This window comes from Halichoeres trimaculatus, unplaced genomic scaffold (assembly GCF_033239565.1).
Source record: "Halichoeres trimaculatus isolate MK-OKI-2021-1 unplaced genomic scaffold, fHalTri1.1 fHalTri1_scaffold_10, whole genome shotgun sequence".
Lineage (NCBI taxonomy): Eukaryota > Metazoa > Chordata > Actinopteri > Labriformes > Labridae > Halichoeres > Halichoeres trimaculatus.
In genome coordinates, this window is record NW_027437187.1 from 27203623 (window position 1) to 27231113 (window position 27491).

Genomic DNA, 27491 nt, shown 5'->3' on the forward strand with positions numbered 1-27491 from the left:
CTTGAAGTACATCCTCAGAAACCATCTGAAAAAGTCAGATATACTTGAGTAGGGTTTTTAATATATACCCTGTTGACTGTACCTACAAGAAGATCTCATTGTGACTACAAAGACCAACTATATCTGAGGTAGGCTGCTGTAACAAGAAAACTTGCAGGTTTTTTGGAAATTGTTCAGTCTTTAGTGGCCAGCTAGTCAACTGCAACTTCAGTTTGTGGCATCAGTGGTTAGCATAAAGAAGTTATCGCGGCTTTGTGTTTCTTTTTGAATGCAGTACATCACTAAAAGTAGATCTGTTAGGTATAATTTCTGCATTAAAGCCTCTTTACAATGCTAAAAAGGTGGTTGTGTAACTGGTGGTAGGAGATGAGGGTGCACATATGAGCATGTTACATTTACTCAGTGTTGCTCCCACTGAGGCGACAGAAGCAGTGGGGGGGAGACTGGCCCACTGCAGGGTACCTGGTGACAGCAGGGGCTTAGACACACTCCTCTGAACTGACAGGGGCTGCAGAATAAAGAGATGAAAGCTATGGAGAGAGACACACACGCAAAGCCAGAGAAAGTCACAGATACTTTTGTCTAGCTGGCTGAGGGGAATGACGAGGGAGGAGAGGGACTGAAAGAGAAAGTCACTGAGACGCTGCTTTGGTACTTGATGGAGTGAGAGATACAGAGGAAAGGAGAGGGGAGGATGGGGAGGGGAGGTGCAGTGTGAGAGGATGGGAGAACTTTGTGCAGAATGAAGACCCTGGCTTTTCTTTTATTCTCTCTCATGCTGAGTTTGAAAAGTGGTGTTTCAACAGTGAGCGCAGGTAAAAAGCTGAGGTACATCACCAAGCTGACATTTCCATTCCCTATCTCCTGTATATTTTTAGAGAGCAAGTGATGTTCTGTGCCTTTGAAACACCAAAAAGAGTTTAAAATATCTACAATATGACAACATAAAGGATAATCTGAAGAAATACTGTATAATTCAAATGGACCTAAATTCAAGATTTTCTTCCTTCTGACATCACGCTACATTTTCAGTGTAGACAGAAACCTTAAATAAATTAGTGCTACTCCTCTCAATATTCCATGCTGATTTTCAGAAGTTTCAAAAAAAGTTTAGAGTTTTTTCTCAAGTTTAACAGCAAGAGATGATGAGGCTTTAATGATGTGTGCAGGGCATGATGAAGAAAAACAAGCCCCCTTCCTCCAGGAGAGCTGAATTTCAGCAACTGTACCAATCCTACGCCGGCGGACAGACCACTCTGCCCGCCTGTGCTCTCCTCAGGTTCCTCCACAGGGAGCAGATGGAGCTCACAGCCAACGAGGAGGTGGTGGAGAGTTTGATTGATAGATTTGAGATTGAGGAGACAGGTAAGTGAAGGGAGAGCTGTGGATTATGTCAGGATACTTTCTGCTCATTACTGTTAGTTAAAAAATGATGTTTTCTTCACGCACTGAAGCTTTGTCACATCAGGATGATTAGTTACAGCAGAAGGTAGGGCCTGATCTCCAGAGGTGCCTGACTGACACAGTGATCTGCTGTGTCCCTGAGGCAGGAGGTTGAAGTGACAGGAAAAATGGAGAAAGGAAAGCAGAGTAGACCAGATGTTGTTTGAATCAAGTGTAATTTCACTGCTGGCAAATTAACAGCATCACAGGCAGCAGAATGGGCACACAGTGACACATAGCTTACAAGTATGGGCTGCTGCTTAGAGAGATTTCACATTTCTCACTTTGATGTTCAGTAAAGAGCAAGATCCATTTGTAGCTTACTCTTAACTCAATAAATAAATTAATTTAATTCAGAGCAGATGCCAAGTTAGCATTTATTCCCTTACAGCTAAGCAGAATTACACTGTTGCTGGGTTAATTTCACATAGAACATCATTATGAAAGTCAACTTTAGGCTACTTGCCATAGGATTCATTTTGTGCCTCATATTAGCAATACCTCATCAGAAGCTTTTATTTCAGAGTGGTAACACTCTACAAAAGCAATGCTACACCAGGGTAGAAATTCCCTGATAAAATAACACACAGCCAGGTAGCAATAAGCCACTGTCTACAGAGCTGAGGCTGCAATGCTCCAAGTTGACCCATGCTATATTCAGGAGTAAGCCTAAGAGACCACTGCACAGTGTTCCTACAGCCCAGTGTTCCAACAGCCAATGTTCCCACAGCCCAATGTTCCCATAGCCCAGTGTTCCCATAACCAATGTTCCCACAGCCCTACATTCCCACAGCCCTAAAGCCCAATGTTTCCACAGCCTAATGTTCCCACAGCCCAATGTTTCCACAGCCCTCTGTTCCTATAGCCCAATGTCCCCACAGCCCTATGTTCCCACAGCCCAACATTCCAACAACCCAGTGTCCCGCAACCCTCTTATGGACCCACAGACCTACGTTCCCACAGCCCTGTGGTCCTACAGCTCAGTGTTCCTACAGCCCAATGTTCCCATAGCCCAGTGTTCCCACAGCAGAATGTTCCCACAGCCCTGTGTTCCTACAGCTCAGTGTTCCTACAGCCCAATGTTCTCATAGCCCAGTGTTCCCACAGCAGAATGTTCCCACAGCCCTGTGTTCCTACAGCTCAGTGTTCCTACAGCCCAATGTTCCCATAGCCCAGTGTTCCCATAACCAATGTTCCCACAGCCAATGTTCCCACAGCCCTAAAGCCCAATGTTTTCACAGCCTAATGTTCCCACAGCCCAATGTTTCCACAGCCCTCTGTTCCTATAGCCCAATGTCCCCACAGCCCTATGTTCCCACAGCCCAACATTCCAACAACCCAGTGTCTCGCAACCCTCTTATGGACCCACAGCCCAACGTTCCCACAGCCCAACGTTCCCACAGCCCTGTGGTCCTACAGCTCAGTGTTCCCACAGCCCAACAGTCCCTCAGCCCAGTGTGTGTTCCCACATTTCCAAGATTTTTTTCCGAATCAGGCCCACAATTTTCACACCTCTGAGACTTTTTGTTCATCTGAATACAGGGCATGAAATCAAAGGTTTGGCATCCTTAAGCTTTGTTTTGGCTGAAACCCCTTTCAATCAGTCCATTCTATTTCTTCCTGTAATGATTGTGATTGTGACAATTTCTGCTACTCCTTATAAAAAAGAACAATTCATTCATTCATTCATTCATTTATCATAAAGTGCTTTTAAAAAAATCTTGTTGGGGGAGTAATGCTTAAACTAAAGGGAAATGTAGGGACATGAAACATAATTTTGAAAATGTTCTAAAAATGTGTGAACATTGTGGGACCATTGGGCTGTGGGAACTCAAGGCAGCTGACCCTTTATATTCTAGCCACACCAGGTTTGCATTAACACAGGATATTAGACTCAGAGCTTACACATCATAAATGCTGCCATCAAACCCACTTGTGACAAAAACAAGGTGAGAGCAGGTCAGCAACCTGTATTTTAGCACACCAGCATGGAGAGCTTCAGCTGACATTTTAACATGTGCTCGCAGAAAAGGCATAGATGATACTGTGGTGATAATGACAGCTCCTTTCAAACATATGCCCTAGATAGCTCACCAAAAATGCTGTATTTACCTGTTATTAGAGACCAAGATGTCTGCTGTGTTCATTAGTCCTAAATGTTAGCATGCTAATTCTGAGCATATGCTGCTGTTTACTGCTTATATTGGTAAATGTTGCTGTTATGCTTTCTGTCTGTTTACCACATTACAGCATGTAGCATTGAGCTCTCCAGTGAGACATGCTTATCTTCAGGATAGCTTGATACTTTAATGTATTTACATTCGGAACACATGGGGGGATAATATACCTGGACTGGTTATTTTCTATTTTTAGTTCGACTTCTTTTTGCGCTTTGAGGCAGAGCTGATGCTGACTGACTTTGTCCTCTTCTTTCAGCCCGGACGAACAGAGCCATGACATTTGAAGGGTTCCTCAGGTATATGGAGTCCAAAGGCTGCTCTGTGTTCAACCAGGAACACACATCAGTGTACCAAGACATGGACCAACCCCTCTCAAGCTACTTTATCTCTTCTTCCCATAACACCTACCTGATTGGAGATCAGCTGGTAGGAAAGAGCCACCTGGATGCTTATGTTTGGTATGTTTAGTTTGTTAAACATTTTTTTGTTCCTCCATAACTTTGACATGATTCCTATGGGAATTCCATAAACAGGTTAAATTGGTCGACAACCTGTCTGCTATATCATTTTTTATGTTCCTGACATTTCATCTTGTTCAGAACAAGTGACAAAACCAATTCAAACACTGTTTGGCTTTCATACACATCTAAAATGTCCACTATCCTCTGGTTCAACACCTACATGTGTGTTATCTGCATACTCTTCTCTCCTCTCATTTCATTGGCCTGTTCGTGCTGAGGCAGACGATGAAATTGCTGTGGTCCTTTCATGAGGTAATAGAGGTGATTACGAAAGGGGCTGAAGGCAGCAGAAGTGCTGTATTTATGGTCCCTGTGAAAGTGCTGAGAGCCCTGGCCGGCTGGTGAAGTGGAAACCTCCAAACTAGCGGCCTGGAAGCCCTGGTTTACTCACTAGATCATAAAAGAATCATCTTGAGAGGGTGAAGTGGCAGGAGGAGAAAGCTTTTAGAAATCTCACCACTTCATGGGCGGACAAGAGGAGAAAGAAAATAACCAAATGCATTTGTGAAAATCAGGAAGAGACCTCTGCTAGAGCTGCTGGAACATGAAATTGATATCTTGTCACTGAAACTTTTAGTTTAATGTTTTAGCTGTAAAATGTTTTATATTAATAAAAATAACGGATGAACTGCGTCTTGATTGTACAAAACCTTCCTAACATCATTGACTTATGGCCTGTTTCTACTAACAGTGTTCAGTCAGGAACACTTTTGTCATAGATTTGAACCATTCATTACCGAATGGAAATACAGTTATAGCTGGCGTTAAAGCTCTGCTTTTCAGAGTACCCCCTGGTATGGACGCCCAAAAAAGAGGGGGGGGTTTTAAGGGCCCATCATTGACAGGGGCCCAGAAAGACCCCTAATAAAATTATATACTGACAAAAAATGATACCACACTATGTTGCTAGTTTGATATCAAAAACGTATATTATTTATTGCATTGTACTGGCAACATTACGTTTATTTGTTTTGGAAACATTTCTCAACGGGCTCCCCTTCATTTTAACATAAAATGGTTCAGTCCGCCTAGTTGGAGAGCCGCACTGTGCGCAGCTGCTCAGTGATTGGTTGGAGGCTCCTTCCATTCAACTGACCCGCACAACTTAGTGCTTCATTAAGAGAGACAGAGACGTAAAAAGCCCACAGAAAAGAAGCCAAAAAAAGAGGAGAAAAGAGGACCAGGCTTGAGAGAGAAGCAAAGAGATAACAATTTGTCAACCAGTTTTTCCACAAAAACGGTGGGTTTGGTTCTTGTGGGAAAGTTCTGAAACATTAGCCTGTAGTTGTTTCCAAACTAAGTGGTTTTAAGCTAGCTCACTTTTCTCCTAGCTCATATTTTTGAAGAAAACTCTGTATTATTACATTTGACTGTTCACGTTTGGGAAGCTGCCCATACTTAATCAGTTTCTCTCCGTCAAAATGATACACATAATATAATATATAAGAGATTGCCTTTGACATTTTTTTTTAGAGAATCAGTGTTTCAGTAGATAAATGAAACTAAATTCCAAAGTATTCAGAGTGTTCAGTGCCTCCCCTAACACTGTCATGTTTTTTTTCACAAATAAAGGAAATGATAGTCAAAAATATTATTAAAATGCACAGTTTTATTTTAACAGCATAAAAATCTGTTGTTGGCCTAGAGGCCGGCTATACAGGGGCGCAGCAGTATTTCTTTTCATGGGGCCCAAAATCCTTGACAGGGCACCTGCTCCCTGGGTTAGCCAAGCAGCCTGCTTTAGGCTTTCCAGGGAGTGCGTTACAAAATCCCACATGGGTTACATACAATACATACACACAGACTGAGTAGGATACAACATGGAGACTGGCAAACCGTGCCATGCTCAAGCACTCTTCAACCTGAAGCCCAGATCATATGGCCAGTGTGACTTCAAATGTGCTGTGCTTAACCACGATTCAGTTCTCTTCTTTGGCATGCTTTGGAAAAGTGTGCTTCAAGCACTGCTAAAAGCTGTTTCAGGCTCTTTCCCCTTCCAAAGATGCCAGCCAGTCTCTTTTTTTCAATTCAATTGCCATTTTTGTTGAATGGCCTTTTTTGCAGTGTTGTACTGAACCTACTCGTGTGGTGGTGTTTTGCAATTACCTTTTATTTTATACATCACAGGCCTAATTTGCATCATTCACCAAAATCATGTAGATCCTGGGACTGTTTTACAGGTAACTAAATGTTCCTAGACCTCCTGGTTGAAAAACACTGTTGGGCTGGCTTATTTAAAACAAATGGCACAGCAATTTTAGAATGAAAGAGATTAAAACTGATGAGAAGTGAGGTTAAGAAAATAAGTACAGCCACATTGCCATGACTGAAATTTGTCAAATATACTCACCTGGGGCTCATATTTATGCCTGCAATCATCTCAATGTGAAATATCAATAAACCTAAAAGAGCCATAACTCCTTATTTATCTGTTTCAATAAAATGACAGGAGTTTGAATAATTAAATGTTGTATGAGAGGTGAAGAATGCATCATCACATTTTTTCTTCTGGATTCTGTGAAGGTAAAATAACTTGTTTACACAGAAATCAAAACTTTGCTGCCTGGTCTTTAATGGGCATACAGCTTTAATGCACTTGGGAAGGAATATCTGTTAAAATGCAGTATTTTAGACAAATAACGTACATGTATTGGTAAATTGTAATTATCACATGTATGAAAGTGGTCATGATGGTTTCATGTTGCAGCCTGAAGTCATTCATGGAAAGTTAAGAGCTCAGTGCGGGCTCCAAATTTAACTTGTTATTTCTCATGCTGGTATTTGTGAGTGCTTGTTATAGCCTCATCCCATGCTCATGTCTCTGTGCATGTGTGTGTGTGTGTGTGTGTGTGTGTGTGGCACAGCGCCTTGAGGAAAGGCTGTCGCTGTCTGGAGATTGACTGCTGGGATGGGCCAGACATGGAGCCTGTAGTCTACCATGGCTACACCCTGACCACCAAGATACTCTTTAAGGATGTCATCACCACTGTGGAGCAACATGCCTTCGAGGTAACATGTTACGGTATTTTTCATGACATGTACATGTACATCCTGGAGTGCAGCCCCAGGCATCTGACTCTGTATTCCCTCCTGCATGTGAAATACTCAAGGATTCATTCCTACTGTAGCTGCTTTTGCTCTAATTAATATAACTTCTGATCGTTATGCTTTGCTTGCCGGATGTCTTTGATTCATGCACTTCAGGAAATTCTCTGTGAAGTGTCTGGATTATTTAGAGCACACAGAGAGAGGAGTAGATCCAGGTTGATGCTAATTGTAACAAATAGGGGTTGAATTATCATCTTTCATTGATGTTATTACTCCTTGGCAGGTGTCAGCCTACCCAGTAATCCTGTCATTAGAGAACCATTGCTCCAAGGAGCAGCAAGAGGTCATGGCCCAGTACCTCATCTCCATCCTGGGAGACAAGCTGCTGCGTGCCCCCTTGGATCACCAAACCAGTGGAGATCTCCCAAGCCCAAACGTAAGACTCTGAGAAGTGAGAGCTGTGGTGGTGAATCAGAGGCACAATCTGTGTTTAATGTCAGATCTGCTGGGGATGATGATGATGATTGTTTGTGTGAATCCTCATTGTCTGTCATAGCAAAGCTAAACAAAGAGAACAAAAGACTTTCCTGTCGACACAGAAGGCCTCATTAGTCTCTCTCTGAAGCATCGTGGGCCTCTATCATGCACTGGGGGAGGTGGACGTCAGCATTTGCAAGCCTCTTAGACCTCTTTAAGTCTGATGTGACGTGGTTGATCCTGAAAAGTGTCAATCACCCTAAGTGTGCTGAATTCTTAGGTTAGATTATCCACTTTAGGGTCTCTTCTGGAAGTGTTTTCCTCACCCTGTCAGGGTGCAACTGGCCCTGCAAGATACTGCAACAGTCACTGTGATCTATTGAATATGATGACGAGGGTGAAAAGGTTTTTTTTCCTGTTCTGCCTTTGACTTCCTCTGCTTTGGAAGTCACTGCAGAGGGTTGTGTTTTATCCTGAGTGCGCAGATAAGATTTTTCATCCCGTATCCTTTTTTTATCTTTAGAAGTTGGGAGGGGCTGGCGTATCGAGGAGCCTCAGCACTTCTGGTTTTATCTTCTCTGTTCACCAATGGATCAGTTCTCATGTTGTACAATCAGACATGTTACTGTCCAGTTATGAAAGATCTAATACTCAGAGCTCTTCAGTCCCTTTCACCACAAGATCAAGGTTACAGATTCTTCAAAACTATAGTTTTCCCTCTAGTTTTCCTTCATTCTGTTATTCTAGAACTAGAAATTAACTATGCTTAATTAGCAAGTCCCCTCTTATGCTGTTTCTAGTCTCTTCAAGAACCCTTATATGGTTTCCTAAATTACACCAATGTAAGCAAAGCCTGTGTTCTAGACGTGCATACTGTATCATTTGGTGTAACTATAGGGAAAAATGAATGAGTACAGCTCTGAGGAGTATAATTTCCATTCTGTATACACTCTTACAGCTTGTTAATGTTGGCAGATCTGTAATTATTTTGCATATTTTGCCTGAGCCAACACTATTTGATGCTGACAGGGTGACTTCCTGTCGTGTGGCTTACCATGAAGCTGCTTCCAAGTCTAGATCATGTTTTTTTTCACTCTTATTAACATATTGCTCCTCATCTGTCTAAGAAGTGATAAAGAGGAGTAACAGATTCAGAGCAGGGAGGGTGAAATGCAGCAGCAGATGTGTGATTTGGTGCCCTGCTGATGTCTGCCTGTGACTGAATGAACTAGTGTGGATGTAAAAGCTGGATGACTCTTTTAAAAAATGACATTTTCAGTGAACGAGGGAGGAGCAGGCTGGTTTGTGTTTTATCTTAGTGTCATGCAGCAGTTGTACTGCAGTGGTCTGTTCAAACTTGAGAGTCTATCATTGAAGAATAAGGCTCTGTTTGTTCTGCATGGTGAGGTTGGAGTTGGTAAATACAGATTCCTCAAGGCAACAGACAGATCTTAAGGCACAGCTACAGTGGTCGGCAGGTGTCGGATGATTTGCAAAAGCCACAACACAAATGCAAACAGCACATTGGGAAAACAGCCATATCGGAAGTTGAAAGAAGTCGGTTACCCCAACAGAAAAGTTGTGTAAGAAAGTAAAACCTCTTTTTTGTACTTTAAGTATGACAAATATAGCTGTAATGCTAACGTTATGGCATGACTGCTATATAAAGCTTAATATAAGATGACACACTACCTGTTAATACCATGGAAATATAACTATCATAAAGGAAATCACAAGGTGATGCTAGCTAAAAGCTTAATGTATGTCTAGCTGCGTTTCCGTGACACCTAGAATTGCTCAAAACATACATATCGCAATAAAGAAATGGTTATGGAAACACCCCATTTCTTAAATTTCCCTAAAGTTTTACGCTCTCGTGACGTGGTTTTTCAGGAGTTTCAATATTGAACTTTATTGCAAAAGTGCAATGGAAACACCTTTTTAGCAAAAACATGTCATGTTGTCATAACATTGCACCTCCCTCACCTCCTTGTACGTGCTGTTCAGTGCAGATATTTGGGTGCGATGCAAAGGGGTCAGAGTCAGAGAGCAGCAGGGGAGAGTGTGTGTGTGTGTGTGTGTGTGTGTGAGAGAGAGTTGGCGTGATCATGGCTGACAGTTTGACCAGTGAATAAAAACACTAATGTTAATGAATCATCACGAGTGCAGTGTCTGGACGGACGTGTTTTACTTTACTTAAGTTGTGCACAATTCTAGTCATAATGGAAACACTGACAAGGTGAAATTGTTCTTTATCAAAACTTCAGAAATATCACTTTAATTTTGAAAAAAGTGTAATGGGAACACAGCTATTGCTAAAGTTTAAAAAACAATGTTTTACTTTCTTTCACCGCTTTTTTGTGTCTGTTGGGATAACCGACTTTTTTAACTTCGGTTGCGTCGTTCCATTTGCACTTGTAATGTAGCTTTTGCAAATCAACTGACACCTACTGGCCACCGTACACTGGACTGTAGATAACACTAAACAGACAGTCTGCTTATCTTCTGTAAACTACGCAACAAACTAAATTTAAAAAGTCTGCTTGGTGTCACATTTCAAAAAATAGCGCCACATAACTGCAAATAAGTACATCACCTTGTTGCTTTTCATCTTTTAAAATGTGGTCTTGAACAAAGAAACGTTGTGTTAAAAAGGAGACCCTCTCTGTAGAATCAGCAAGAGTCAGAAAGGACAGTGGGTGACAGTGCTCATGGGAGATGGGGTTGTAATCCTGTAAAAACGTTGTCGATTCTGAACAAACCTGGCAGGGCCTTTAAGGATGGAGTGAGAAGTTGTTGACTGTTGAAACTCTATGGTCACGTCTGCTTTTATTCATGTGTGAGCTCCTTCTGAATGTGTTTTCCTCTGGGTTAAAGGACCTGCAGTACAAAATCCTCATCAAGAATAAAAAGCTAAATACTAAGACAGGAGAGGCAGCAGGGGCAGAGGCAGAGGAGAGTGTGGATGAGGAGGAGGAGGATGAGGAGGAGGACGAGGAGCCTCAAACCAAAGCTAAGTTCTGGTCTCCAAGAAAGTCAGGGCCAAAGGTGAAAGTAAGTCAGGGAGGTTTCAGAGGAGAAAAATAGACACTGAGCACATGCAGCAAGAAAGATCACAAAGGTGAAGTTTGAGTGTTTTTCTCTCATCTGTTCTTGTCTCTGCTCTTCACGAGGAGAAGAAGAAGGTGGTGGTGGCAGAGGCTTTATCTGACCTCGTCATTTACACCAGGTCTGTGAAGTTCATCAGCTTCAGCTACTCCAGGGACAATCAGAACTACTGCGAGAACACGTCCACGGCAGAGAAGAAAGCTCGCAGGCTGGCTAAAGCCTCAGGTACTACAGGTGTTATTCATACAAGAGGGATCATTATAAAGCTCTAAAGGATGTGAGTGATGAATTTCATATTTTAGAAAAGTCATTATGATGAGCTCTGCGGAGGTCTAAAAACATAAACCACTTTAATAATAAAAAAATCAGATTTATGTAGAGCGCTTTAAAGAAAACAAACGTTAGGTGGGTTTTAAGTTAGGTTTTTAAGGAGAGGAGTGAATCTGAGTTTCGAATGTTCAATGGAAGGGAGTTGGGGCAACAGCTGAGAGGCCTGTGTCGCCAACAGTCAGGAGGTTGGTGTCTGATGATCTGAGATGGTGACTGGAGGAGTGACGTTATAAGAAGTATGCAAGGTATGGGGGAGCAAAGTTATTGAGAGCTTTGTAGGTGGTGAGCAGGATCTTGAAGATGATTCAATATCAGACAGGGAGCCAGTAGAGGTGCCGGAGAATAGGTATAATGTGTTCACGGGAGCTGTGGGTGCAGTGGGTGAGTAAATAAGCAGCTGAGTTCTGAACATACTGAAGTTTTTGAAGATCTAAGGAGGGGAGGCCAAAAAGAATGCTGTTGCAATAGTCCAGTCTTGAGGTTATAAAAGCATGGATAAGGGTTTCGGCGGCGGAGAAGGAGAGGGGTAGGACGGAGGTGTGCAATGTTGCGGAGGTGGAAAAAAGATTTTCTCGGCATGTTCCTGATGTTGAGTTTAGTTTGTCTTTATTCTATTCCTGATAACAACAAAAAATATATAAGTACAATACAAAGAAAATAAGTCTTAAAATGAATGAAAAGGGGCAGAAAGAAGAAAAAGTCTTATGGTATCTGCCCCTTCACTCACACAATGATAAAACAGAAACTAGATCAAAAAACCTAAAATATAGCCAGCATGCCTTTAGCTTTGCAAAAAAATACATAAATAAAAAAATAACAAAAATAAAAACAATAATAATATTTTTTTCTTCTACGGAATAACGATACATAAAGCAATTCTTAATTGTAAAATTACTTGTGCAAACTTAAGTGCAAAATTTTATCATCAAAGAAAACGACACCAAAAGAAACACTTCCTCGATATAATTTTATTTTGCCCTTTTATTTATTTTATTTATTTATTATATTGGTTTATATTTCTATTTCAGGTTCAAGGTCAAGAGTATATTTCATCCCTGTATCTGTTAAGTATGTTGTTTTTGATGTTTTTTGAAGATACTGAATGTGTGATTTGAAGGAGAGAGTCTGATCCAGGGTAACGCCAAGGTTGCGGACAGAGGGGGCAAGGGTGATTGCACAACCATCAATGATGACAGAAAAATCCAGGGTAGAGGGGAGGTGGGATTTTGGGCTGATTATAACAAACTCAGATTTATTGCAGTTGAGTTTAAGGAAATTGCTGTCCATTCAGGTCTTTATGTTGATGAGGCAGGTTGTGATGGCAGAAAAAACATCAGGAGTGATGGTTTTTGTGGAAATATAAATTTGAGTGTCGTCTGCATAGCAGTGGAATTGTAGTCCATGGGAGCGAATGATTTGATTGAGGGAAAGCATGTGACAGCGGAAGCACATAGTACACAACATACACAGCTCAGGGGAGCAGTTTTAGGGAACAGTAAAGCTCAACATTGCAGGTTTAGTAATATACCTGATCATTTTACCACTCAGGGAGGTGAACAGCCAGAAAGGTTGGAAACAAACACTTGACAATTGAAGCACCATGTTGCTACTGTGCTGCAGTATGTTGGAGCGACACAGAAACAGAGACGGCAGGGAAAAGAAATGTGCTCCAGCTGAGGAGGAGTGACACAGTAACAGATACACAGCTACACTTTAAGCTGGTTGGAAGAAAGCATGAGCAATGTGAGCTGTAAAAGCCTTCAATAGTTTCATGTCATCACCCGGCCCTGCAGGGATGCTACCATCACACACACAGACTGGAGCTGTGAGACCAGTTTTTTAGACGACTCAGAGATTTGTTCCACAGATGAAGGAGTTTCCATGTTTTTCAAATATTCTCTCTACATAACAGCAAACTGATTAAACAAACCTTTAAAGAGGAGCTTTGAAGAGTCAAATGAGAATCACAGAGCCCAAAAGTATTTAGTTGTTCCACTAAGATGTACAGGATTTGTAGAGCAGTGAGGACATCTGTGAAGTCTGAGTCAGTGGACAAATGAGTCATTTGACATTTAAGTGTGTGTTTTTTAATCCCTCACAGGTGCAGATTTTGTTCGGCATAACCAAAAGTTCCTCAGCAGGATTTACCCGGCTGGCTCAAGGACGTCTTCTTCCAACTACAACCCTCAGGAGTTTTGGAACGTCGGCTCACAACTCGGTGAGTTGCAGAGAACAAGTATGTGCCCATCCAAAACGAAAGACGCCATCCGTCTGTGTGGAGACATAAAACATGCAGTGGAAGTGCAATTACATGCTTACATGCACATGTTCAGCATCAATATTGATTTATGGATGGAATTTCACTTCCTAACAATGACGACTTTCACACCTTTGGTTAAACGTTGACCAATTTTAATATGAAAAGGTCAATTCATGCTTCGGACACATTGTAAAATTTATGCAGCATGAATTCATACATAGTCTCTGAGTGAGGAGTTTCACACATCCTGGTCACAGTTTATTTTAATATCATGACGTTTTCTCCTCTGGCCTTCTTCAAGATCATGACATAATGAGTGACAAACACACGTCTAATGTGAGTCATCTCCTACCATCACATGTACAAATGCTCAGATAATCAACTGTATGAGGGATCTCATGCTGGCTTTTTGAGCCTTTTCATGCAGCCTTTCCTTAAGTGGGAATACTTGCAGTAAGTATGAGGAATTACCCAGAATTCACAGCTGTGTGACATAAAAATACAGGATTCCCAGGGAAAGCAGGGTGAACAAACACTGTAACACAGAAATTTAAAAAAGACACAGATGTAGACAGGACACATGGAAACTGCAATCAATGTTGACGCTTTAAAATTAAAACTCATCCTACCTGCATGTATAAGGCTGTGTTTACACAGCGGCAAAAATGGTTGAAACCGATTACATTTCATTGCGTTTTGGGCTTGCATTTAGATGAGACCACTTTGTGTTTTGTCCAAAAACGGAAACTTTTGAAAAACCTCTCCAGGGTGGAGAGTTTTCAAAACGCTCCTTCATCCAGCCTCGTATAAACACAGAGCAGAGCGATTCAGGGTGAAACGCTGACGTCACCCCATGCCCACTCTCAGTCTCAGGTGAAGGTTGCACACGCAGCCACAACTTCCAGTTAAGCCATTCCGGTCCAGTTGGTGGCAGTAATGCGCCTCAAGGTTGGATTGCCAACCGTCTCACTCAATAAAATGGCAGAAAATGAAAGAACAAACACAACAATGATGGCTGAGTAGCATATATACACACATATATCCACATCGCCTACTACTGGCCTGGCATGGCCACTACATTGTCGTGACTTGTCCTCTTGGAGTTGTATGAACACGGCTCGTTTTCATGCCATCCTCATGTAAATGCGGGTGGCTTTAGGAAACACAAAGGGAGAATCTTTGCAGGACTCTCTGTGTATATGTGGCCTAAATGTATCAAACAACCTTGAAGAGACTGTTACAAGATACATAAAAGATCCTAATCCACATTTTAAAATGAGATTATTAGCACCAAAAAATGTTAATCCTAAATGCTATTCTTTAGCTTTCCATGGGGTCGGACAGGAGCGGATTGATTTACTGCACGTTGAAGTCTCAATGACAACACCACGCTGGCTGAAGAAGTTTGATCGTAAGAAGAGAGATCTGTGTTTCAGTCTGCTGGAAACAATTTCTGTGATTGATTCTTTAGTGATGTGACAGAAAAAGGACAGAAGAGCAGAAGAAAGATAAACAGGAGAGTGATGGAGCATGGGCTATAGGCTGAAACACGGGTTGACCTGATTGTGATGATTAAATGAAGAGTGAGGTTTTGTATGGTTTACTTAGCACTGGGAGAACATAATGATGATCTGTTTTTACACGTTAGGAACATGTCTCAAAGCACTGGGCTGTGAGTAGCACTAAATATAGCTGGGGCACTAAACTACACTACAGACTTACAAAGTTTGCTTGTTGTTAAAGTGTTACGTATGGATCTTCATATGCCCATTGGATAGAGCTGTTGTCTCACAGCAGGGGGCTTCCTTGTTCAAACTCCCAGCTGAGAAGGAGCCTCTCCATGTCCAGTTTGCATGTTTTCCCTCTTTATGTGTGGGTCAAAAAACATGTTTGTTAAGCTAATTGATCACTGTTAACTCACTGTGAGTGTGAGTATGAGCTTGGATGGTTGTTTGTCTCTGTGTTGGCTCTGTGATTGGCTGGTCAGCTGTCCTAGGTGCACTCTTCCCACTCTATGACAGCTGAGATGGGCTCCAGCTTTGCCAACCCATACTGAATCCAACCATAGCTTGACAATTGTGTTGTATGGAATGGCATCTTATTATATCTTAGTATTATCTCATCCCTTCATATCTCATCATACTTAATTAGAATTGAATCTAATAATTGTGTGAATTCATATTTAATAAGTTGAAAGGTTGAAATGGGAAGTTTTGGACAGAGACTGAATCTGTTTACTGAAATGGAAAAAAAGATTTATGGCTATAATTTTGTCTCTATTTTAGATCAGATGAAAAAATAAGAACATAAAGCTTCTTCTTCCAACTCCTTGTGATAAAAGGAATCAAAAAGTTTTCAACACACACACACACATTTAAAAAAGCACCACAATCCATTTCACAGTCTTTTTTTCTTACACATTGAGAATAATCCAGCAGCAGCAGTCTGGAGACTGAAGTTGTCAAACTTCAAAGAGAACAACCTGGCTGACTGTCCTGTCGATTAGCAGTGAAAGGAACATTTCATTCCAGTCCACAGCCCGACCACCTCATCTGTTTTCTCCCCTGGAGCGAGTCCTCTCCTGGCCCTTATCACGACTTTTCCAAATTGATTTGCACCTCGCAGAATGTGTTCTTTTTTCTTCTGCCCTGCATCGTTGTGTGGTCAAAGCTCAGGTTTTGTTGGGCAGTGGTTTAGAGTCCAGAATGAGCATTCAGCAGACCTCTGCTTCAGAGAGTACTAATCATTCTACATGTTGTCAAACCATATGGTAGAGTCGTTTTCCATAAACCTAAAGTCACAACCCTGATCTGTCTGGCTGTGTTTTGGTCAGCTTACCTGTCAATCTTCTTGTCTTCACTTTGATACCCTGATGCAAAATCAGCTGTGCAGATGATAACTCTGCACAACTGCAGCACAAATAATATTCAGAGCTGGATGAGCCTGTAACGTAGAGTGAATTCACCAAAGACTTTTGCAATCTTCTGGTAAGAATTAGAAGTGCGGTTCCACATTTATTATATGTTGCTGCAGTGTCACAGGTGTTCACAGTTTAACCCTGGAAAAACATAACCTCAGCTTAACGCAAGATTTCATTTGTTTCTGTCAAATCTCACATGTGATCTTAAATGTTCAGTCAGTGATGTCGCCGGAGACACGGCGTGAGCAGCCCACATGGCGGCACAAAGCTCCAGACTTCAGAACAAACTCTACAGATGCTCTCTTTGCACAGTTGGTGATTTTCAATGTGTCCCTGATGCAACGTGCACCACTGCTGCAGAAACATTTCAAGTCATTGTACAACTGAGCTCCCGACTGCTGAATGAAAAAGAAACCTCAAAAACTGAAGTCTGCACTTCATGCTGCTTCTCATTCTCAATTTTCTTCCTAAAATTTAATTTGTCTCTTCTCCGTGGCTCCTCTGTGTCCCTGTTCCATGATTGTTTGTGGTGTTCTTTTTTTCAGTGGCTCTCAATTTCCAGTCTCTGGGCTTGCCCATGGACCTTAATGATGGCCGTTTCCAGGACAACGGCGGCTGTGGATACGTTCTGAAGCCGGCGGTGCTCGTGTCCAGTCAGAGGAGCTTTGATCCCGCCTGTAGCCAGCACGGCATCAAACCCACACACCTGCTGCTAAAGGTACAACTACAGAGCACTGAATGCTAAATAATCCACTCCAGCTGGATTCATGGTTTATGGTGTAATGTTTCAAGGCTGTGTGCATCTGTTTTATGTGTGTGTACATGTGTGTCTGTGCCTCATGACCCAGGGATTGTGTAACAGAGCCTGCCTTAAAAAGCTTTCTTGTGGGATGCTGTGAACCGGGGATGATGCAAACTCCCTGAGAGTGCCTGTTTAATTAGATTATCTCCCAGAGAAAGTTACTGAAAGGAGGGGGACCAGTGATCTGATACAATTACACACACAATCCAATTAATAAATCATCAGGTTTCCATTATTTCAACATGCTGGGCACCATCACAGCCGACCTTTTCACTGAGTAAATTTGAGCAGTGTGACAAAGAGGTAATGAAGCACTATAGAAAACAGTGACATCAATTAGCATCTCATTAGTGCGCCACGAGAACAACAGCTCAAGTTTAACTTCTTGCTGTCCAATTACAAAGAAACAACCATGAGAGCGTCTGAGGAGAAAAATGTCCAGAGATATCTGAAACTCTTTACAACTCACAGAATGATTCAAACTTGGTGAAATTCAAAGTCAGTCTCCTATAGCAGTGGTTTCACAAGTGGGGTCTCAAAATGCTTTCCAAATCAAAAGCTATTTCTGGTCATGTATTTTATCCATTATTGTAAAAATGTGAACAAAACAGGGGTTGAATTTTACATAACAGAAAATGTTTGATCTTTTTCCATATTTCTTGTTGCTATGTGGCTCCAAGCTGACAAAGACAGGATACTGAAGTAGGGACGGCCAGATACTGATACCAGGTATCAGTATTGGACCGATACCAGCCTTTTTTCAAGGTATCGGTACTCGAGGTGGATGCAGATACTAGCAAAAGATACTCTGGGCAAAAAAATCTCATGTCGGGCAAGTTATCCTCGCAACTAGATGCTGCAAATGTGCGCCGGGTCCTTTTCAGACAATATGAATGAACCAGGGGGGGTAGCAGTCAAACTTTTTTATTTTGCACTTTAGTTTACTTTAAAAAATACTTACTCTCTGAAAGCTGTTAGTTTTATTATGCACTATTAATATATATATTTTTAATATTGTTCAAACAAGTTCTAAACTCAGAGAGTTGTTTGTGTTTTAATTGGATTTAATGGCAGAGTGACTGTGCTGTCTTTGATCAAAATGATCTGTCACTGTTCATTGAAATTGTATGTATCAAAAGTACTAGTAGTAGTATCGGTATTTGGTATCGTTGAGTACTCAAGAAGAAGTATTTGTACTGGTATCGGTCTGCATTAAAAGTGGTATTGAACATCCCTATACTGATGGTGTCAGTGGCAGCAGAGTTTTTTGGGAACAACTTAATATGTACAAATAGGTGGTCTAATTTTCCACTAAAAAGCTCAAGTAAGTATCTTGGGCCTGTCTTGGTTCTTTTTTATCTTGACCTGTTAGTGTAATCCCATGGCGGGGGTTTTGGGTCTCCTTTACCACGATTTTTGGAATGGTGAGGTTTAAAGTTTGGGAACCCCTCCCCTAAAGCTCAATAAATCTGCCAACCAAAAAAAAACTGCCACTAGAAAAAAAGGTCACACACTCTAATATTTTGTTGGACCACCTTTAGCTTTGATTACCGCACGCATTCGCTGTGGCATTGTTTCAATAAGCTTCTGCAAAGCCTTCTCCAGCACATCCCAAAGATTCTCAATGAGGTTAAGGTCTGGACTCTGTGGTGGCCAATCCATGTGTAAAAATGATGTCTCATGCTCCCTGAACTCTTTCACAATTTGAGCCCAATGAATCCTGACATTGTCATCTTGGAATATGGCCGTGCCATCAGGGAAGAAAAAGAATCCATTGATGGACTAACCTGGTCATTCAGTATATTCAGGTAGTCAGCTGAACTCATTCTTTGAGCACAGACTGTTCCTGAACCTAGACCTGACCCACTGCAGCAACCTCAGATCATAGCACGGCCCCCAAAGGCTTGGACAGTAGGCACTAGGCATGATGGGTGATCACTTCATCTGCCTCTCTTCTTACCCTGATGGCCTATCACTCTGGAACAGGGTCAATCTTGACTCATCAGACCACACGACTTTCTTCCATTGCTCCAGAGTCCAGTCTTTATGCTCCATAGTAAATTGAAGCCTTTTTCCAGTTAGCCTCACTGATTGCTGACTGACAGCGGTCAAACTCTACCATCATCAATGCAAGATCTTGTTGAAAAATTAATGCAGCACTGGATGGAAATAAATCTAGTGACTTTGTAGAAGCTTATCGAAACAATGCCACAGCGAATGCATGCTGTAATCAAAGCTAAAGGCAGTCCAGCAAAGTATAAGAGCGTTTCTCCACTGTGGATCTTTGCTTTTCTGTTAACTGATGAGAGAAGAAAAGAAAGTAAAGAAGCAGCTCCCTCTCAGACAGCCCCTCATGAGGATGCATGGACCCTCACTAGTTAAACTAAAGCACATCACACAGAGTCTCTAATGCAGTATGCACACATTGTACATCTTCTTGCACAGTATATGAAATATAAATGTGCTGTGCTCTTTTTTTTTCTTAGAAGCCCAGGGAAAACTTAACCTTTATTTATTCACATCAGCATTCTGTATTATTTGATCACTTCAGGGAAAACTCTGCAGTCTCTGCTCTCAGCTCAATGGGAATCAGAGTCATGGGCAGCATTCGGTGTTGTAACTCAGGTTGGGTCGGGGTTTTCAATTGTAGAACAATAAATTATTCATCTGCTCAGGAAAACAATATTTCCCCTTGAGCTTTTATGAGTCTATTTAGCATAAAACCGTCAAAGAAAAGAAATGTTCTGTGTTTTTAATGGCAGAGCTTTATGAAACGATTTCTCCAAACACTCAGGAGTGTGGATCACTGTAGCGGAGAGAGAGCATGGAGCAGGATTTTTGTCGGTATCTTTTGGAGAGGAAAGGATCTTTAATTCTGAGCTGGACGGTGCAAAGCTCCATCAGTGCCAAGCAGGGCATGTCGTGATAAGTACATGCAGGTTTGTCTTTGATCAGAGTCAGGGGGAAGGGGCTCAGTGTGAGAGGACTGCAGATAAGCCTGCTTCTCCCCAGACCAACGTAATTACACCTCTGTGCTCCTTTCTTTTTCCCCTGTTCCCTCTTGATGTCTATAGTTCTTCCCTGACATTGATTTCCTTCTTATACATTCTGTATGAGCATCCAAACTGCATCTCAGTCTTTGTGTGTCTACAGGTGATTAGTGGGTCCAACCTACCTGTACCGAGGAGTGGCAAAGCCCTGGACCCTTTCGTCAGAGTCGAGATTCATGGGATCCCGTCTGACTCACGGAGAAAGAACACACACACTGTCAAAGGAAACTGTAAGTAAAGCTGAACAAACTGTATCATGTAATGAGGTTGCATCAGACAAAACCTGAATTTCCTGCTCAACTTAAAAAGCTTGCGTGGTTTATTTTCAAAACATTCTTGCCTCTAAGTTATGAGCTCAAAGTCCTTTGAAGTCAAAAGTTACTGTAACATAAATCTTAATGATCTCATCAAATGCTTTTACCTTTAACGAGGGCACATCAGTCAATACTTTCTCTCTTAATTTTGATTTAAGACTTTGACAAAAGTATGCTGCTACTGTAGCTACAACAGGTTGCTGTAGAACAAGGAAATAAACAGGCCAATATTCAGCGTATAGTTGGTTGTACATTTCAGGACATCCTCAGGTCCTAAAGTTGTGGCCAAAAATTGAGAATGGCACAAATTTTTGTTTTCACAAAGGTCATTTTTCATGAGAGTCCCGTGCATGCTAACCCTTCAGTGTGGCTGTGCTGCATGCTACTTTTAGCATGCTGACATGCTTAATTTAAAGATGCTATGTGGAGGATCTGTTTTAATTGCACTCACTCGCCACCTAGTGGCCCGGAGTCTCTGTACACTGTCGTCAATTACTTTTAGTGAGGTATATATTTGATTTGGAATTGAATGGAAATCAGATCAAAACAGATTGTCTTTGTTCAAGACAACTTTTCACTGGATACAACGCACCAAGGTAAGGCATTTATCAGTACAGTTACGTAGTGCTATGGTTTGAAACGTGACATCAAGCAAGTGTTGCAGCAGCTGGCTACATATAGTGACATCGGCAGCCTGGTGCTCCGACGTATCTGTAGGCTAACGTGACAACAAGTAAACACTGTCAGTTTGTGTGTAAGTGTGTGTAGTTCAGTAGCTGTTAATATTTGGCACAGCTGGTAGTCCGGTGCTCTAAGACTTGTCCGTAATGTGTAAAGTTAGTAAATCCTGGTTAGCTGTGTCCTGTCAGTCATCTACTAAGCAGAGCTAACGCAACCTCACTCTTCATTTTATTGATAAACTCTTAAGTTTCAGCTTAGCCCCTGTGTTGTAGAGTGATACAGCCCAAACTAAAGGCCAATTAGCCTTTAGCATGGGCCGAATCACTCTCTGGTTTAGCTTCCTTAGAATAGAGAACAGAATAGATGGGTCTTGTGTGCCTAAAAACGATGGATGGAAGGACAGGTTGATGTTGTCACTTCTTAGCTCACACCTGAGAACCAGCACGTTGCCCTCACCTCCTTCTCCTCACCTTGTGGGAAAACATCAGACCTTGCACCAGTTAGCATTGACATGCTACAGGCTGCTAACAGCTGATTTCACATGCAAACAATGCAGCCATGGTTACATGTAGGATCTCCAGACAAACACAGGAGCAAATATAGTAAAAATATCACTGAAGACAAAACCAGTTTGGTGTCCATGATCAACAAATGAGCCACACAAAATAATGACCCACTCTAAATACAAAGATGACAAAAAAAGAGATGACGAATTACAGGAAAACAGACAAGGTTGTGGCTTCTGCAACAGGCAGCCACAACCAACAGGGCGGCTCCTAGCAACTTCTACTTCTTAGCAGAGAAAGACACAGATCTCTATGTTTGATTTCTTCTCGCTACTCAACTTTGCCAGCCGGTGTGGTGTTAGCAGAGAGACCTAGATGTGCCGTAGATCTGGTAGATCTGGCTCTTGTAGGCTGCAAGCTGAGAAGCAGCTACTTAAGATAACCTGTAACCAGCAATGTTGGTGCTGATAATCTCATTTTAAAGTGTGGATTACAATAAGGCATATATCTAGAAGGGAGACTTTTTCAAGATCACTTTCAAACTCCTCACAGCCCCTTTACACAGCTTCACTGATCGTGTTGTTTTTGATTTTGGATCAGCTCCTGAACAGAACCAGGATAAAGCCTGCTTGTGTAAAGGTGGTGGGGATGCTATAGGTCTAAAAAAAACTCAGATGTTTAAAGTTCTGACCCCATCATGTTGTGATTAAAATATGTTGCAACACTTCTGAGGGAGACAGCAAAGTTTCTGAGAGGAGTCTAACTGGTTATGAAACAGACTGAAATTATTACTGAAGCATCCGTGTGACCTACAAAAGCAAACGAGACCAGCAGGAGAGGACTGGATGATTCTGTTTGTGATCACAGAGCAGGTGTCAAACGAGCAGGATGAAGAAACAGCTTCCAGATATTTCTACCCACTGGTTTGTTTGACTTTTAAGAGAAACAACAGGAAGAGTTCAGTCTCCATAATCCTTTAACATCCAGGCTGAGGTTCATGGGATTTGACAAATTTAACTGACATGTGGAATCTTGCCATGTTACCGTACACTGAACTGGACAGCTGTGTAAACCTTGAAGTGAAAACATGAAAACCACCTGAAATGTGACAGAGAATTACAGCTCTCTGTGACAGCAGCGTTTTCTGGTCTTGGTTATTTCTTCCCTTTTTTAAATCCATCTCTCAGTAAGCTGCTGTTGGGTTTCTATGAAGAAATGTGCTGATGAGTTTCTTCAAAATGTAAAAGTGGATTTCCTTTGAAGAGGAGTCTGTCATGCTCTGAAGCTTTGACTGGAAACATGGAGCTGACAGTCAAACTGTGCTGAAGTGAGCTGTGATTAGGAGCATGAATTTATTTATTTTTTGTTGTTTTGAGTCATTAGGGCTCATGGGTCATTGTTCATGGTGATAACATGAAGACATGTGAGTCTTAAATTCGCTTTGAGCTACATACTGAAAAAGTGGAGGCTAATCCCATGGCTGTCACTGCTACCGTTACCACAGAACATGTGGTGAAGTCAGAAGCACGTGAACTGGATTTTTGTCTTTAAAGAGGCAAACGTGACGATGAATTTCATATCAAGACAAATTGATAGGATGCAACGCTGGATTGCGGCTGCTGAGCTGAGACAGAGTAGGAGAGAGGGAGCGATATCACGAGTCCTGGAGGGCAGAGCACTTATGCATGGGCATAAATCATAAAATCGTTTCACACTATGAAACAGATAAGGTCACTGGAGAATACAAATGAATGTGCATTTAAATTAAAATTCGGACGTGCCAGAGGAGCTTCAGAGAAATTGTTTTGAATCAGAAAGGGATGTGGAGCAGCAGCAAAGATGACTCAGTATTTTTTTTTCTCTGTTTGCTCTCCTCATTTTATAATTTAAAAAATGTATCAGAACTTATCATGAGCGGTCAAGAATTCCCTGGTCTGATAAATGTGCTCATGAATAGCAAGATCTGCTGCTGATAGCTTCAACACTTGATCCTAAAGTCAACAGTTTTAAAATCAGAATCATGTCAGTTTCCAAAAAAAAAAATCTTTGAATCTTTGAGGATTTTTCCTCCAGTCGAAACAGAAAATCTGAATTACAATTTGAAATCCTGCAAATCCACTGACATTTTCTTTGGCCTCAGCTAAACTTTGTTTGAAATGCTTTTTAAATCTTAGCATACTTATGCGTGAAGCTAAGATACTGCAAACAGTATCTGGTTGGTTTCATGGTCTTATTGTTGTTACAGAAAGCAGGACATTTAAAAAACTTAAACCTTCACAAGGTGGTTTAAATATTCTAAATTCACTGTTTGTATATCTTTAGTGATTGTAAACACAGTAAATGATTTCTAAAGAATAAAAGGAAAAAAACACATCTAATGAATGTTAAGTTAAAGGGACTGTGAGGACTTTTAGTGATCTTGAAAATTTCTCACTTCTAGATAACTCCTTGGGGCCATTTACACAACCACGGTTTTAGGGTGAAACGCAAAAGTTTTGTTGCATTTTAGCCTTTCATCTACATGAAAACGGCGTTTCAGCCGACCTGAAACACAAACTTTTGAAAACGGCCTCCAAGGTGAGATTTTTCTGATATACGATCATCGCAAACTACTGTGTTGTGCTTGTGCTGCTGAATCTGCTGACTGTCTTTCAACAAAATGTGCATCTTTTGCTCCACTTTTTTACTTCGTATTCACCAATACACCAGATGACCGGCTCAACTCTACTTCGGTGGACATCTCCCAAAAGCGGCTTCTGGACAAGACAATTAAAGCACCACCTACAGGCCTGGCATGCTTACTACAGCGTTTTCAGTCCCCCAGTGTTTCCGTGTAAGCGCAGATTTTTTTCACTGCGTTTTCACAGCGTTTTAGCGTTTTCAGATGAAACGTTGTGGTGTAAACAGAGCCCTAGATCATAATCCATAACTTGAAATGAGATTATCAGTTCCAAAAATGCTATTTCTCAGCTTCCTGGTCAGGACTGCATTCATTTACGGCACGGTAAAATCACTATGACAACACCACACCAGCCAGCAAATGTTAGCAGTGCTAGAGAGATCTGTGTTTTTCTCTGCTGAGAAAAAGAAAAAAGTTGGATTCACTTCGTAGTAATGGTGGGCACTATAGAGCTGAACTTGCAAAAAGAAAAAGGACAGAAGAAGAAGAATGCTAAACAGGAGAGTGATACAGCACGGGCTAAAACATGGGTTAAGCTGTTTGTGATAATGTATATTCCAACTATGCAGTAACTGCAATGGTCTGTTCAAACTTGAGAGTCTATCAATGAAATGAAGAGTAAGGTTACGTTAGCTCTGCTTGGTGAGGTTGGAGTTGGTGAGCACTGGTAGGACACAACCGGGATTCACTGATGTCACATGTTACAGATACGCCATAGAGCACTGGACTGTGAGTAGTGTTTATTGTAGCCAGAAACTAAACTGTGCTACAAACTGGGTTTATGGAGTTTGGTTGTTATCACGTTAAAACAACATTTGCTTCAAAATAAATGCCTTGCTAAGAGTCATGTCTTCACAACAGTAGGTGCAAGTGCTCATGGGAAACTGAGTCTATATCCCAGATAAACACTAGTTTATCCAGATAATCCTCACAGCCCCTTTAAAGATCACTTAGCTCCTCTTTAAGGAAATGACTTGCATCATGTGGAACATGTTGCAGAGAGACAGAACTGTGTCAGATACTGGAGCAGAAACTGTAGTTTTTGACACCATGAGACTACAATGTTTTATAACAAAAATTAAAACTGGAAGACATCTTCTGACATTCACATTTTACTGAAGTCACATTTAGATTAAGCCTGTAAAAACTTATTTCCTCATGCTTCAGGTATACACAGTCTACAGATAGAGGTGTCCCAGTCCGATATTGATATCGGATATCGGATATCGGTCAGATATCAGCAAAAAAAACAAATATCGGTATCGTATCGGAATGCATCTAAAATCTCTGATATAAGCAGTCCATTCCAGACCCCACTCCTGCTGTTTTTATTTGATTTATTTAGGTTGTTTTCTGGGTCTTCTAATTCAGTCTTTGTTTTATTCAATTACTAGTATATTCTTATGTTTAATGTTTAATGTTAGAATTTACCCATTGGTTAATAATAGATGGGTCAGTTTTTCCTCATACCTACTGTTGCTGACTACTGTTCTTTATTTGAATAATATCACTTAGTCAAGCCTTTTCTAACATGACAGACATACTACAAAATAATTAATAAAAGTATGCATGTTTAATGTTGATATCGTATCGGATTAATATCGGTGTTGGCCAATACTCAATGCTGCAGTATCAGTATCGTATCGGAAGTGAAAATATAATATCGGGACATCCTAATCTACAGATGTATAATGCAGTTTTGTTAAAGCTTCTGAGACGATTCTTTTGTTTGTGCCAGTTTGGTGCCTCTCCTACATCTTATCTCTGATCTGCTGATCTTGTACGGACAGGTTTTCTCCTCCTGTTCTTTTATTTTCAAATCTAAACAGACAAACATCTGTCCATCTTTGAATTCTTTCTTTGGGAAATGGAAACTTGTCCAACGATTCCTCAAGCATCAGGCGAAAATACAGCAAACAGCAACCTTGATGTGATGTGATTGTTTTTGTTTTCAGGTCATTTAAAGGCATCCCTGGTAATTTCAGAATGCTTCAACCCCAGTCAAAAACTCTTCCCAGGAGCTTTAATAATCCTAACATGTCATGACATTTTCAGCCACTTAGGGCAGCAGAGACAATCTGCCAACACATCCCTCACACAATCATCCTCCAATGAAGCTGATACCACAGTCACATCTTTAAGTAGTCCAATCTAAAACACCCAGGGCAATAGTTTTACAGAGCTGTTCTTTTTTACCTGCTAGCATAAAACTCTCTTTTTGTGTCAACGAGCCACTGAGAAAAACAGCTGACTCCACTGAGTTCTCTGACTAGTTGCTAACTTCTGTTTGGAGTTTGGAGTCGGTAGCTTAGAGCTGTTTTATCGAAAACAGCCGCCTTCCTGTAGTGTTTAGAGACGAAGCTTCAAAGTGAGGAACCAAAGCAGTTAAATTGTGGACACATAAGCAAAATATTGAGCTTAAAGAAAGCAGCACAGTGTGGAGCATGTCAGCCTATAACTACACACTAACATCTAACTCCTTAAGATTTTCAGTATATTATGAATATGTCAGAATGTTTGTTGATCCATAAACACTTTTTTTCTTGCTCACCCTCACAGCTCTGAGTCCTCACTGGGATTCAGACATAAACTTCACAATCACTGTCCCCGAGCTCTGCCTCATCCGCTTCTGTGTCAGAGACCAGACCGGCTTCCTCAGCAGTGATTTCGTGGGCCAGTACACCCTGCCCTTCACCAGCCTGAAGAAAGGTGAGCTGCATGGACTGAAAGAGGGAGAGGGGGGAGACAGGGGGATCAGATGAAGAGCTAAATTACATCAGGTGACCATCACTGTGCTTCTTTTCAGTGTCAGCATTACTGAAGGTTGGTTTCTGCTCGGTGTGTTTGCCTGTTTTTCTGAAAATCCTTCCTTTACGAATCAAAGTGATGTTCATATTTTTAACAGCTTTACATACATCTCTTTTCACGTCCTCTTTCCCTTCTCCACCTCCAGGCTACCGTTGGGTACCTCTCCGGTCCCGAGACGGATGCAGCCTGGATCCAGCCTCTCTCCTTGTCTTTGTTTGTTACTAAAAACAGCTCACACACACACACATGAACACACACCACGCCAACCGATAAAGAAGCGTGGATGATTCAGTGGCAAAAACACTGAAAATAGACAAATAAAAAAACATTTCCTTGTGTAAAAACACCACTTTTATTGTCAGA

General features: G+C 41.4%; 1 protein-coding gene across 1 annotated transcript; it reads left to right on the forward strand.

Annotated features, from left to right (window-relative positions):
* Window positions 1–1175: 1175 nt before the first annotated feature.
* LOC141796775 (1-phosphatidylinositol 4,5-bisphosphate phosphodiesterase zeta-1-like) lies at window positions 1176–27491 on the forward strand. Its single transcript, XM_074678040.1, has 11 exons — window positions 1176–1365; window positions 3880–4081; window positions 7009–7153; window positions 7476–7628; window positions 10547–10717; window positions 10843–11002; window positions 13209–13325; window positions 16833–17018; window positions 20226–20369; window positions 26880–27029; window positions 27274–27491. The coding sequence occupies exons 1-11, from the start codon at window positions 1176–1178 to the stop codon at window positions 27351–27353; spliced, it is 1698 nt and encodes a 565-aa protein (XP_074534141.1). The 3' UTR covers window positions 27354–27491.